Genomic DNA, 14,323 nt, shown 5'->3' with positions numbered 1-14,323 from the left:
AATACACTTTACTTTGCAGGTTTCCCATCACTTTTTTTTTTTGTTCTACTAATTCCCCTTCAATTTGGGACTGAACCATTCAACTGGAGGGGGGAGGGGGCGAAGGCAAAACTGCCCTGAATTCTGCTAATCTGCTATTTCATCTCAGTGGGTGTTGAAGTCCCTCTCTGTTTTTAGCACATACCGCAGAGGGGGTGGATGCAGATGTAGTGCAGCAGTTTTATTTTTACCATGTGCACACTAGGCGCGCGGTTTTGCACGCAGGCAGGTTTACTAAAGGAATGAAACCTGTTGAGTGGTTACATTGGCAAGAATAGGGCTTGAATGCCACTGACAGAGGGTAAGGGTGGTGGCACATGCACTGGTTATATTGGGTGAGGATGGGGCATTGCATTGTGTGGGCTTTGATCCTCCCTGCTCTGTGCAGTAGTACAGTCTGCTAGGGGGAGGGAGAGCAGAGACATGCCAGACAGCTGATCCTCAGCTACACAGGCAGAACAGGGAGAAGGCATCCTCCTTGCAAGATCACAGAGGCTCACTCTCTCCCAGGGCAGGATTTAGGGGACCTGGCATGAACCCCCAGCAGTGACCAGTGCTGCCAGGACAGGGGGCACATTGCTTTTTGCTGTGGTTATCTGGACCTAAGCTGCCAGCTGCAGGATGGCATTCAGCCCCTGGCAGATGTTGTCACCAGTCCAGTGGGCAAAATGGACATGGTCAGCGGTGAGAGGTGGCGGAGGGGAGACAGGAGAGGATGAGGAGGAGCAGGATTCTGGGTGAGTAGTATGGAGAAGTATGTGGTCGGAGATGGTTAATGCTGGTTTTACATAGGACTGCAGAGTTATGCAGCCTGCAAAAAGAGTTAATGACCGATTCGGCTCTGCTACATCTGTTTGTGCTGCAAAGAGCAGTGGTACGGAGTGATAGATTGGCACGGCAGCGGATGACGAAGATGTAAAATGATAAAGTATATACTACCTATGATTTACGTAGTAGCGCCATCATACTACGCTGCGCTGTACAGTTCTACCTGTGTATGAATGGGTTAACCGTGGCCATTTCGGTTGGTGTTTTGGTTTCTATACATCCATGTATACTGCTAGGTCATTTCAGCTTGCCTTAAATTTGCATGCGTGTCCATACCGTAATCGATGGGAATTAAAGTGGTTTGCTGCCCTCATGGAAGGGATGGACCCCCGTGACCATGTCTTATCCCAGGGGCTGCCACAGTGTAGACACCTTTTCCTTGCTGTGGCACTACAGGGGGTATGAGATGGGACACATATTGGATTTGTGGATGACAGTTTAGGCCTTATTGTAAATTTTTATGTCCCCAAAATACCTATGGTCACATGTCAACAGGTAGATGTGTGTGTATATCAGGTCATGCGATCATATCGTCCATGGCCACCGGTTCTGTATGTATGCCCATGACTACTGGCTGTGACGCCATATGACCGACCTGAACCCATGGTCCTATAGTTCACATGGGTATTTTGATGCGAGGCTCAAGGGTGGGATTAATACATACCTTTTTATTGGTAGGTTACTGAACAGGCCGCCTCTTCTAGATTCTCAGAAACCCCATTAAAGGGCTTGACCCATCTGGAGAACGCCTTTCCTAATAGGACATATGGTCTTCATAGGATCCTGTGCAGAGAGGACCTGCCATCATGAACTGGTCAACTCAATGTGACCACGTATTACATGGGAATGGGCGGCTTATACTACGACTGCGGCTGAGCTGCAATACCACAAGCAACCTGAGGACAGACGTGGCGCTGTTTTGGAAAAGTAAAAATGGAGCCCCAGCTTTATAGGGCATCTTAAATATGATTGTCTGTAGCAGGTGACCCCTTTAATTTATGCTCAATAGTACATTGCTATAGTGCTGCTGTAGTAATAGTAGGTAATAAAATGGGAAAGCATAGTCCATTATGTTCCACTTATAAAGATGGCGGCAAGATAGGCATGTGGGCAATCATTTCTGGGTAGGAATAGGCAGATATTAAACTGACTAGACACATTTGATAAATGTCGACTGAAAACCGCCATTTTCACGCTGTCTGAAGCTCTCCCCTGGCCGCATTAGATGCGCCACAGTTATTAAGGGGAAGCATGCCTCTTAATATTTTTGGCAAGATCTACAGCAGGAAAGGAGATTATAATAGATAAATGATAGATTTTAATAAATGTGACGGGCCTCCTACTCCGGGTCCTCACCGCCCGCTATGTTTAAAAGTGGTAAACAGTGAATAAAGGCCCCAAAAAGTTGCAAAAATTAGCAATTTGTAAATGTTTACCGTTGTTCTTATTCTTGTGTTGGGCAGGTTGTCATGTCCCCATATGTGTGCCACCATATTGCAATTTTCTAACCACACGGCTGTGGCTTATGGTAAAAAAAAAATGGCGCCATATAACAGATAAATATAGGGGTAAATTTATCAAAAGTGGTGTAAAGGAAAACTGGCTTAGTTGCCCATAGCAACCAATCGGATTTCACCTTTCAGAGCTCTTTTTGAAAATAAAAGGTGGAATCTGATTGGTTGCTATGGGCAACTAAGCCAGTTTTCCTTTACACCACTTTGGATAAATCTCCCCCATAATGTCAGATTTAGTCACATTGTATGTAATAGTATTGTGTACCCTAGTCTCGTAAGTGCATATTGGTGAACACCACATACCAGGGCATACATTTCATACAGCCGCTATGGGGCCCTTGCCTGGTTGGCCCCATACCTTTGCTACTGGGTGGCATGAACCTGGGCAGAATTCCTGTTGTTGGCATACAAGGTGGAGGAAAGTGGAAAATAAACACCGGGTGGCAAGGCCTGGCGCCATTACAAGGGACCTAGTTTGGATGGCTCAGTAGGCACGCTGCCGATGCCCATTATTATCCTCTGGTTGTCACCGTCACAGAGAATCTGCAGCACTTGTAGAAAGGCTGAGACACTGAAGAAAACAGGAAGGAAATGTGACTAACTGCTAACCGCTCCATTGTCAGAGCTGCAGTCATGTGGTAACGTGGGTCTTCAAAAGGCACTCACTGGGTTTAAAATAAAGTTAGTTGAATTGAAGACATTTTGGGGGGAGATTTATCAAACTGGTGTAAAGTAGAAATGGCTTAGTCGCCCATAGCAACCAATCGGATTCCAACTTTCATTTTTAACAGCTCTTTTTGGAAAATGAAAGGTGGAATCTGATTGGTTGCTATGGGCAACTAAGCCAGTTCTACTTTACACTAGTTTTGTAATTTGAAGGATTGTGGATTTGGATCACACACACAACTTTATTTATAAATTTCCAGAGTACAACTGCACATTCTAGGTTCATATATCAGGTTGAGTTGCGGCGCGTGAATCGCAAGGACGTGCCCCTTGTATGGAGTGCGGCTTGTGAATCCCAAGGACGTGCCCCTTGTATGGAGTGCGGCGTGTGAATCCCAAGGACGTGCCCCTTGTATGGAGTGCGGCGTGTGAATCCCAAGGACGTGCCCCTTGTATGGAGTGCGGCGTGTGAATCCCAAGGACGTGCCCCTTGTATGGAGTGCGGCGTGTGAATCCCAAGGACGTGCCCCTTGTATGGAGTGCGGCGTGTGAATCCCAAGGACGTGCCCCTTGTATGGAGTGCGGCGTGTGAATCGCAAGGACGTGCCCCTTGTATGGAGTGCGCGTGTGAATCCCAAGGACGTGCCCCTTGTATGGAGTGCGGCGTGTGGATCGCTAGGACGCGCCCCTTGTATGGAGTGCGGCGTGTGGATCGCTAGGACGCGCCCCTTGTATGGAGTGCGGCGTGTGGATCGCTAGGACGCGCCCCTTGTATGGAGTGCGGCATTTGGATCGCTAGGACGCGCCCCTTGTATGGAGTGCGGCGTGTGAATCGCAAGGACGTGCCCCTTGTATGGAGTGCGGCGTGTGAATCGCAAGGACGTGCCCCTTGTAATGGAGTGCGGCGTGTGAATCGCAAGGACGTGCCCCTTGTATGGAGTGCGGCGTGTGAATCGCAAGGACGTGCCCCTTGTATGGAGTGCGGCGTGTGAATCGCAAGGACGTGCCCCTTGTATGGAGTGCGGCGTGTGAATCGCAAGGACGTGCCCCTTGTATGGAGTGCGGCGTGTGAATCGCATAGGACGTGCCCCTTGTATGGAGTGCGGCGTGTGGAATCGCTAAGGACGGCCCCTTGTATGGAGTGCGGCGTGTGGAATCGCTAGGACCGCCCCTTGTATGGGATGGCGGCGTGTGAATCGCAAGGACGTGCCCCCTTGTATGGAGTGCGGCGTGTGAATCCTAAGGACGTGCACCTTGTCATGGAGTGCGGCGTAGTGAATCGCGAGGACGTGCCCCTTGGTATGGAGGTGCGGCGTGTGATCGCAAGGACGTGCCCCTTGTATGGAGTGCGGCGTGTGGAATCGCTAGGACGTCGCCCCTTGTATGGAGTGCGGCGTGTGAATCGCTAAGGACGCGCCCTTGTATGGAGTGCGGCAGTGTGGATCGCTAAGGACTGCCCCTTGTATGGAGTGCGGCGTGTGAATCGCAAGGACGTGCCCCTTGTATGGAGTGCGGCGTGTGAATCCCAAGGACGTGCCCCTTGTATGGAGTGCGGCGTGTGAATCGCAAGGACGTGCCCATTTTGTACGTCACTCTGCCTATCGTTTTGAACTTAGCGTGATCCATATTTCCGTATCCAATGCAAGAATCTGCAGCACATATAGGGAAACTTTGTCTAAAATGTTTTCTCTGCTTGCTGCAAAATGTCTGTGTGTTGCCTTTAGCTGAATTGCAGCAATCAAAGCAGAGCAGGCACAGGTCACATAAAATCTTTGCAGTTTTCCTGATCCCTGCTTGCAGTCAGTGAATGGAATCCTATTTGTTTACATCTAGAGGCCAAGCCTAGCACTAGTACATTGGAAGGCTGGTGTTCACTACAGTTGTATTCAGTCCAGACAGCAGTCTGTACAGCAATAGTACCAATTTCAATCCAGCATTGCTAGTTTTGTTACAATGTATCAGTCTCGTGTCCAAGCTGTTTCACTCACAGAGGATTGTGTAGACTGGATACATTGTAGCAAGCCCCCCCTCCATTTATGAAAACAAGAACTCCCCCATTCACTGACAGCAAGCAGAGATCTTGACAATGGTGAGAAATTGGAGCACACAGTCTATTAGCGTTTATTATTTATTTTTTTCATCATATTAATGGAGACCGGTGACACTTGTGCTTCCCTGTCAGTCTCCTCGAGGGTGTGGGGTCATTAGTTGGGTTGTCACCTGCTGACAACTGTGCGAGGTCAGGTCAGACAACAGCTGCAATGCCAGAGTTCAGAGGACGGCATCGGCCATGGATGGGCTCACATATCCTGCTAATCCACACATACCCCGGGGCATCCTCCATGATGTGATGTGCGTGGTGCAGACTTTGTTTTCTGCTTGTGTCCTTGGCACCGTTTATGGGGTTATTGTATTACTAGGACCATATGGTTGTCCTGTAACTGCCAGGACCCGAGGGCAAAAAACAAAGTTCTGTGCGGTTGTTTTTGACTCCAGGTGACTAGGCTAACATATAACCGCCATACCGCTCCCATGATACCCAGCTTTATCAGAAGCCCGAATGGCAAGTCTGCCTAGTTACACCGCGATCTATCCACCAACTCCTGTGAGGCAGATTTGTTTTACAGGACTCTAAGCGCTCATGCACACGGACGTATTTTCTTTCTGTGCCTGTTCCGTTTTTTTTATTCTGTTTCCGTATAGAACATGTCCTATTATTGTTCGCATTACGGACAAGGATAGGACTGTTCTGTTAGGGGCCAGCTCTTCCGTTCCGCAAAATACAGAATGCACACAGACGTCATGCGTATTTTTTGCGGATCAGTTTTTTTGAAGATGGCAAAATACATATGGTTGTGTGCATGAGGCCTAAGGCTGGGTTCACACGACGTTTTGTGCCTCCATTTGACGTATACGTTAGAGAGAAAAAAAGATACAAAAACTCGGCACACCACATTCTTGTATCCTGCACAGTCTGTTAGAAAAACGGATGCTACCCTATGGTATCAGTCTGAGACGTATATGTTAAATGGATGGGAAAAACGTGATGTGAACCCAGCCTAAGAAAGGTGGGTGACAGCCCATGGGGGAACGATATTGGCGGCCATATTGGCTGTTTTTGCAGAAATATGTAAATCAGCTTTAGAGGACATATAAAGAACGGTCCTAAAAGGGTTTTCCTGGAGTTCAATATTGATGACCTATCCTCAGGATAGGTCATCAATATGTGATTGGTGGGGATCTGACTGCCAGAACCCCCCTCCCCCGGCGATCAGTTGTTTTGAAGAGGCCACGGTGCTCGGGTGAGCCCTGCAGCCTCCTCCCAGACCAGTGACGTCACGTTTATTGGTCACGTGGCCTATGAGCAGCTCAGTCTTATTGAAGTGAATAGGCCTGGGCTGCAATGCCAAGCACGGCCACTATACAAGTTTCGGCGCTGTGCTTGGTAAGCTGTGAGCAGGCCACAATGCTCACCGAAGCTGATCGATGGCGGTACCAAGAGTCAGATCCCACCAATCAGATACTGAGACCTTTTGGGAGGATAGGCCATCAATATTAAACTCCCTGAAAACTCCATTAAAGGGTAATTATTATTAATGGCCTGTCCTCTAGATGCGTCATCAATATCAGATTGGCAAGGGTCCAACACCCAGGATCCCGCCGATCAGCCATCAGAAGATTCTGGCGCTCTGTGACGGCTGCTGCCTCTTCCTAGGCCATGTGATGTCATCTCACATCGGTAGCTTAGCCTAGTTGGGGCTGAGCTGCAATACCGAGCACAGCCACTATCCAATGTGCAGCGCTGTGTGTGAAAAGCTGCCGGGAGCTGGCTGAGGTCACGTCAGCCTGGCAGCTCTCTAAAACAGCTGATCGGCTGGGGTACCGTGACTCGGACCCCCACCGATGTGATAATGATGACCTATCCTGGGGATACGTCATTGTTTCTTGGATAATCCCTTTAAGTTCCTCTATTAAATCTTTTAACATTGTCACATCTTAGTACTTACTGTGCCTCAGCGGCCATTAAGAGTTGTCACCCACTTTCCTATTGGCAAAGAAATGCAGATGTATGCTTCCCCGAGCTGAGTGTGTATGGGGGTCAACTACTGTATGTCGGTGTAGGTAGATTTTCCGTTCTGTGCTCTGGGGTAGTTAGGTGGCGCCCATGATTTTACTCACTTATATGGCGCTGACATATTCCGTGGTGCTTTACAGACATTGTCATCACTTAATGTCCCCCTATGGGGCTTGGAGTGCCCCGAGGAAACCCGCGTAGACACGGGGAGAACATACAAACTCCATGCAGAAGTTGTCCTTGGTCGGATTTGAACCTAGGACCCAACCACTGAGCCACCATGCTGCCCATCAAAATCCAGCTTTCCCAGGAACAGATGTCACTTTTGCATCTATCCGAACTTGAGCAGTTGACGAAGGACGCCTCCAGGACTTCTGTCTTAGATAAAGTTTACTCTTGGCTGTGAACTCTTATCTGCTTTTGGGGACACAATTCTGATGTCTCATTAGGCAAAATCTGTTTGTCTCTTAAGGAACAATGCCAAGAATCTAACAGAACTGGTTTCCTGTCTTCTGCAGATCAGACTCGGAAGGAAACTTTGACACACCTGAAGCCGAAACTCCGATCCCGTCACCTGTCAAAGAACAAACTCAAGGTAACCGGCCGGGTGAAAGTGAATCTGATGCACAACCTGAATGTGCTGAGTGTGAAGGTGCCTCCTGGGGTTGGGGATTTGCACTCTCCTCTACACATTTGGGTATTTGTATGTTCAGATGGAGGATTGTGCCTCCATGATGCTTCTGCGCCCAGCCTCAGAGCCGTTAACCCCCAACTGTCGTAACTTCACGACAATTATAAGGAAAAACTCAGATGTCCTGTCCACAGTCCTGTTGTTCCCCCACAACTGCCAAAGTTCAGGCTGCTTCTGGTCCCTGCCAGACTGGAATTGGCATGGTCCTGTAACCACTGCGGCCACCACTGGTTTCAGTGGTAACATATACTAGAATGGCGTGGCACTAGGACGTCAATAGCAATCATGTGACGCTGTAGAATGTGACCGCTAAGGCCATTGGACCAAGCCACTTAAGGTCCAGCAGTAACCAGAAGCAGCCAGGAATGGGGCAGCTGTGTGAGAACTGCAGGACCACGGACGATGAGTTGATTTAAAAAAAAAATAAATTATTGGCCACAGGTTATGACCATTGCGGTTGTTGGTTCCTAGGCTGCACTTTAAGGTGCTCGGCTAAGGTGCCCGTCCCTGCCAATATCAACAGAGCCAGCTGACCAAACATGTATTAGATCCTTCAGCAATGTTTATTCAGCAAATCTTAAGAGGATATGAGGCCGCGACGGTGACGAGCCTCCCTAGCGTCACAGGTGATGCTAGGGAGGCTAGTCCCAGTCGCGGCCTGCTATTGGCTGAACCTCCCCCAGACGCTGTATGTTTTTATCCGCGCAACGGGGAGATGCAACTGCCGTGCCGGTATGAGAAGGGACGTGGGTGCCAGGCAGCGAGGTAAGGGTACTTTCACACTAGCGTTTTTTGTTTTTCGGTATTGAGTTCCGTCACAGGAGCTCAATAACGGAAAAAAAACTGATCAGTTTTACCCTAATACATTCTGAATGGAGAGCATTCCGTTCAGGATGCATCAGTTCAGTCCCTCTTACGTTTTTTGGACGGAGAAAATACCGCACCATGCTGCAGTTTTCTCTCCGGCCCAAAATACTGCGGATCCGGCATTAATTTTCATTGAAGTGTATTAGTGGCGGATCCAGCATTAAGTGTTCCGGCAAAAACGGATCTGGCTTTCCGGTCTGCGCATTCGCAGACCTTTTAAAAATGTAATACCGATCCGTTTTTCTGGATGACACCGGAGAGACTGATCCGGTATTTCAATGCATTAGTCAGAGGGATCCGCATCCGGATCTGTCTGACAAATGCCATCAGTTTGTGTCCGGATTGCCGGAATCCTCTGCCGCAAGTGTGAAAGTACCCTTAGTGCAACCTCTGTGAGGGGCCCAGGGATATGGGGAGGCATTATAGAACTTGGATCACCCCTTTAATTGAATTTTTCTGTATCAATTCCCTGCCAATTGTGAGATCTCTGATTGCTGTGGTTGAATGGGGGCTTGTCATCCAGAGGTTGAAAGGCTTGCAGCTCCTCAGTTTTACTGATTTAATGATGTGATACCTTACAGAAGACACAGAGTTAATTGTTGAAATTTTTTACCTAAACATTCTTATGCCAAAATGTACTCTTCTTACTTGTGGATTGTATTCCTATATGTACTGCAACTCTCATCCTCGGTAAAGATAGACTTTAGATATTGTAACCATACAGGCCTGGTTATTGACTCCACCGACCCTGTCATTATCCTACCCTCCTGCCTTACACCCTGCCAGTCGCCCAACATCAAGAGCACCCCAACTATCACCAGGCAGGAGCCTCCAAAAATAGCCCAGGGCGTGCCGCGAGGGAATAAAGGGTGTGCTGTCCATTCACTGCACAGCCCCAGGGAGCGTAGGCTTGAGGACAGCCACCATGAACCACCAACACAACTTCAACTCCCACCCTCCTCCCGGCTCTCCCCCTGTGGGTCCCTGCATGTACATTATGAAGATAAAAGAGAGATAGGAGGCAGCGCCTCATGTGTGGTATTGTATATTAATAGGTGCAAGAGATGGATAAAAAACTCTTACCAGAGGGTGTTGTGAGAAGTCACAACACCTTTATGAAGCTTGTGCTGATTTTCCCGATCAGCGTGCGGGGTGCCTGCGCTGCTGCCTAGGTTCCAGCCCCGTGCCTTGGAAGCTTTCGTCGGGGAGAAGTAAGTTGCAGAGGAAGAAAGAAGATGAACCTTTGGATGGCGCTGTCAGCAGGAGTCAGAAGCAGGTGGGTATTGATAACAATACTTTTATTTTCAGTCAACGCGTTTCAGGGGCGGAGGGCCCCCTTCATCAGGACAATATACAATATAAAACGGCATTCACATGTGGCGGTTATTTAAAATAGAAAAAGGCGCGTGGGGCCAAACAAAGGAGGAGCAAGGGGAGGGGGGCTGGGGATTGGGTGTTTATCTGAAGCTGTGCAGAGTTGTCACTGGGCACTCAGCTGCTTGCTGATCCTTTAGACATATATATATAGAATGGACCCATTTTGTTTTGAAACAAGAAAGTAGAGTATATTTTTGTTAAGTTGCTCTAAAATATAGCAATGCTGTGGTAGTTCAAAATTGGGCCATATTTAAATTTATGAATGGATCAGTCTAATAATAAAAGATTTTTTTGGGGGGGAGAAAAAGCTAGGCATGAAATGGTATAAAGCATGGTGGTTACATAGACAGTGAAATATATATATATATATATATATATATATATATATATATATATATATATATATATATATATATACATATATAAACACACATATACACATATATGCACATATACATGATAGGACACCCATATATGATAGGATACCCAAAAACCAAAAAACATATATATAGAAATGCATATACATACATATATATACAATGCACAGAAAAATACAACATATATATAAAAAATAATAATAATAGAAAATAAAAAAATAAAAATTATATAATAAAAAGGGAATAAAATTATATATATATAATAATATACATCTTATGTCAAGATGAATGGATAAAATGAAATGAATGGTGAGAGGGGTAGTATAAAGCATGGTGGTTATATTGTTTAAAATGTATAAAAAATGTATCTTGATGAAACATATAAATGGATAAATTATATTGTATGTGTGTGCATACGCATATACACAAAATTTATACATATGTATACACCAGCATATACACAAAGTTGTGCCGTGGTCTATATTAATATATATAAAAATATATACAAGTGTATCCACTGTATATAAAAATATATTCATTGGTGAATAAAAAATTATATAGATAATTTTATGGTTGTGTAGGGGAGGGCAATATCAGGAAATTAACCTGATTAGAATCCAAGGGAGAGAATACATTGCAGCGCTACTGATACAATGTTGTAGTTATTTCATAGGGCTGTATCGATTGTCCATCATGGACACAGTTTCACAAATGTAACTGGCAGGAATTTTTAGGCAGTGATGTAGAACTGCAGATGTTTGTTACATAAAGATAGAAATTGGGGAGGTAAAAATGAGGTCCCTCTTAGCCCTGGTCGGATCCTATATTCAGAGAGAAGTATAAATATAGTGGCCTAGAGTATTATAGAGTATTATGTTAATATTCAAGGTTGACTGCCAGGCGACGAGAAGGTGTCCTTTGGGAAAGTTTATACTAGAGGATGGTCTCGTTTATTTCGTTCAGCCCTTGAGGCGCAAGGGTATCTAGTTGGTACATCCAATAGACTTCTCGTCGCTGTAGTGTACTGAACCGATTGTATGGGTTTTGCGGTATGTGGTCAATTGGTGTAATCTTGATGGGATGTTTTTCTTTATCTGATGTGGAGGCACAATGTCTGGAGAGGCTGTGTTTTTGATAGTGTTTTTGGATGTTATGCCTATGTTGGTTTAGCCTGCAATGCAACTCCTGAGTGGTGCGGCCTATGTATTGGAGCCCGCAGCTACACTCAATTAGGTAAATTACGTAGCTGGACTGGCAGGTCAGGTGATGCTTTATCGTGAAGGTGGTCCCATTCTTATTAGACGAAAAATGTGTACATTTATTGGTTATGGTTTTACAGCATAGGCACCGACTCTTTCCACATTTATAGCTGCCCGGTTTTTTGGGTGGTATCTGTGGTATGGCCGAACTGTTTTTTTTATGTTGTTTCGGCTTGCTGGGGGCAAGTAGGTTCTTAACCGTCGGGGCTCTCCTGTAGATCATTCTGGGCTTTGGGGGCAGGTGTTTTGCAAGGTATGGATCCTGTAGTAGGATATGCCAGTATTTTGAAAAAATTGTGCGTATATTATTATTTGATGTATTGAACTGCGTGACAAAGTTTATATTCATTTCTGTCCCTTTTCTGTTTGTGGGCTGTAGACAGGTTTCTTGTGTGTCAGTGATGGTTCTCTTGTAAGCGTTTTTTATAAGTTTCTTTGGGTAGCCTTTCTCGATAAAACGTTTTTCAAGAATTTTTGCCTGATTTTTAAAAACACTATCCAAGGTACAATTTCGCCGGATTCGTTTGTATTGGCTATATGGAATGTTTTCCAACCATTTTTTGTTATGAAAACTTGAAAAATTAATATAACTATTTGTGTCGATAGATTTGAAGTACGTTTGGGTGGCCAGTTGGTTATTTTTGGTGGATATAATGATATCTAAAAATTCAATCTCACTTTTACTGTATTTCGGGGTAAATTTGATTCCCCAACTTGTATTGCTTATATTATTACAGAACTGTAAAGCAGTATTTTCGTCACCGTCCCATATGATAAAAATGTCGTCAATGTACCTTTTATAGTATACGAGTTGTTGGATCTGGGGTGTAGTGTTTTGAATATGTAGCCTTTCAAATTCCCCCATAAAAAGATTCGCGAAAGATGGCGCTACTTTCGTCCCCATAGCGGTACCTCTGCGTTGATGGTATGTTACGCTATTGTAGATAAAAAAGTTATTCTCCAAAATGAAGCGGAGACTGTCTATAAGAAACGTTACTTGAGGTGGTTTTAGGGTGGGGTCTCCCTCTAGAACGGTTTTTATACACTGTGTGCCCAGGTTATGTTCAATGTTTGAATAGAGGGCTGTGACATCCATGGTGAATAGTGCGTATGACTCTTTCCAGGTGATGTCTTTTAGTTCCCTAATTAGCTGACTGGAATCGTGAAGATAACTGGGTAATGTGCGCACATATGGTTGTAAGAAAAGATCTAAATAGTGCGAGAGGTTACTTGTAGCGCATTTTGTATTTGACACAATTGGTCTGCCAGGTGGGTGCGTTGTGTTCTTGTGTATCTTAGGGAGGTGATAAAAATAGGGGGTGCAGGGGGCTCTTGGCATTAGAAAGTTTTTTTCTTTTTTGTTTATATAATTTCTATCATGGGCGTCCTTTATTATTTTTATGAGATTTTTATTTATACCTGGGAAGGGATTTTCTGACACTTTTTCGTAATACGTCGTGTCATTAAGGATATTTTGTGCCTCCTTCTCATAGTCCGCAAACTCTTGGATAACTATCCCACCCCCTTTATCTGCTGGGCGGATAATTATATTTTCATTTACACTGAGTTTTTTCAAGGCATTTTTTTCTGGTTTACTAAGATTATCTTTTCTATTTGGCATAATTGGTATGGTGGTCATTTTTTTGATGTCGGAGGATATAAGGTCAAAGAAGGTGGGGATGTGATGTCCCTGACTTTGAAGAGGGAAGAAATTGGACTTTGGTCTAACATTTTGGTGTGTAAATGAGGATGATTCTATCTCTATTGGTTGGTCTATTTTTTCTTTAGGGGGAAATTTAATATGTTCAACCTCAAAATGCCTTTTGATTGTAAGATTTCGCCTAAATTTTTGTATATCTAAGAACAACTCAAAGGGGTTGACAGTGTTGAAAGGGCAGAAAGATAATCCCTTCTCAAGGACTTTAGTTTCTATTGCAGTCAGTGTATGCGAAGAAAGGTTAAAGATTTTTATGGTAGAGGTGGTGGTATGTTTAGTTTTTTCTAATGCCTGGACGATTTTCCTTTTTTGGGTACCTCCCCTGCAGCCTCGTGTTCTGATTTTCTTTTTCCGGGGATTGGTCTGAAGTATTGTGTGATCTGGTAAGCAGTTTTTTGGTAGTGTGGGGGGTGTAGAGAAGGCTGGGCCAGACTGACAGGAGGTGGGGTGGTTTTGGCATGCCCTAAAAAAGGTACTAGCGCAGAGGGACCAGAATGTGAGTTGTCTATGGTAATAACCTGATTTTTAACTGCGGTTGCCAATGGTGATGTGTCGTGCGTGGTGAGGTTACACAGTGAAGTGATGTCCGAGATGGGACTATCTGGGGAGGATGTGGGTATATGGGGAGTGGGGGAAAGCGGATTGATGCGTATGGTGGTGAGAGGGTGAGGAGCTGGCAAGGGCACCAGGGGCTCAAAAGAGAGGCTAAGATTAGAGGCCTCTAGAGGATTAGTGGGTTCTTGAGAACGGGGATCTATTAATGAATATCGGGATCGTTTTTTGTGTTCAAAATATTTAGTTTTTAGAGCCCTAAATTTCTCTATAAAATCCTCATTTGTATTGGTTTGTGTGGGCTGGAGAGCTGCTGGGGTGGGCAGGGGAGCCGACAATGAACTGGGTGATATATTTCTGC

At 45.4% G+C, this 14,323-nt stretch overlaps 1 protein-coding gene across 1 annotated transcript in view; it reads left to right on the top strand.

The window, feature by feature from the left end:
• Positions 1-221: 221 nt before the first annotated feature.
• TACC1 (transforming acidic coiled-coil containing protein 1) overlaps positions 222-14,323 on the top strand; it is a 59,024-nt gene continuing 44,922 nt past the window's right edge. The window contains exons 1-2 of the mRNA XM_044279049.1: positions 222-776; positions 7,641-7,717. Of these exons, the coding sequence (XP_044134984.1) occupies positions 661-776; positions 7,641-7,717 (193 nt within the window). The 5' untranslated portion in view covers positions 222-660. The remainder of the gene's footprint in view (positions 777-7,640; positions 7,718-14,323) is intronic.

The sequence above is a fragment of the Bufo gargarizans genome, chromosome 2 (assembly GCF_014858855.1).
Source record: "Bufo gargarizans isolate SCDJY-AF-19 chromosome 2, ASM1485885v1, whole genome shotgun sequence".
NCBI classification, from domain to species: Eukaryota; Metazoa; Chordata; class Amphibia; order Anura; family Bufonidae; genus Bufo; species Bufo gargarizans.
This window is presented reverse-complemented; position numbering and strand designations above follow the sequence as displayed.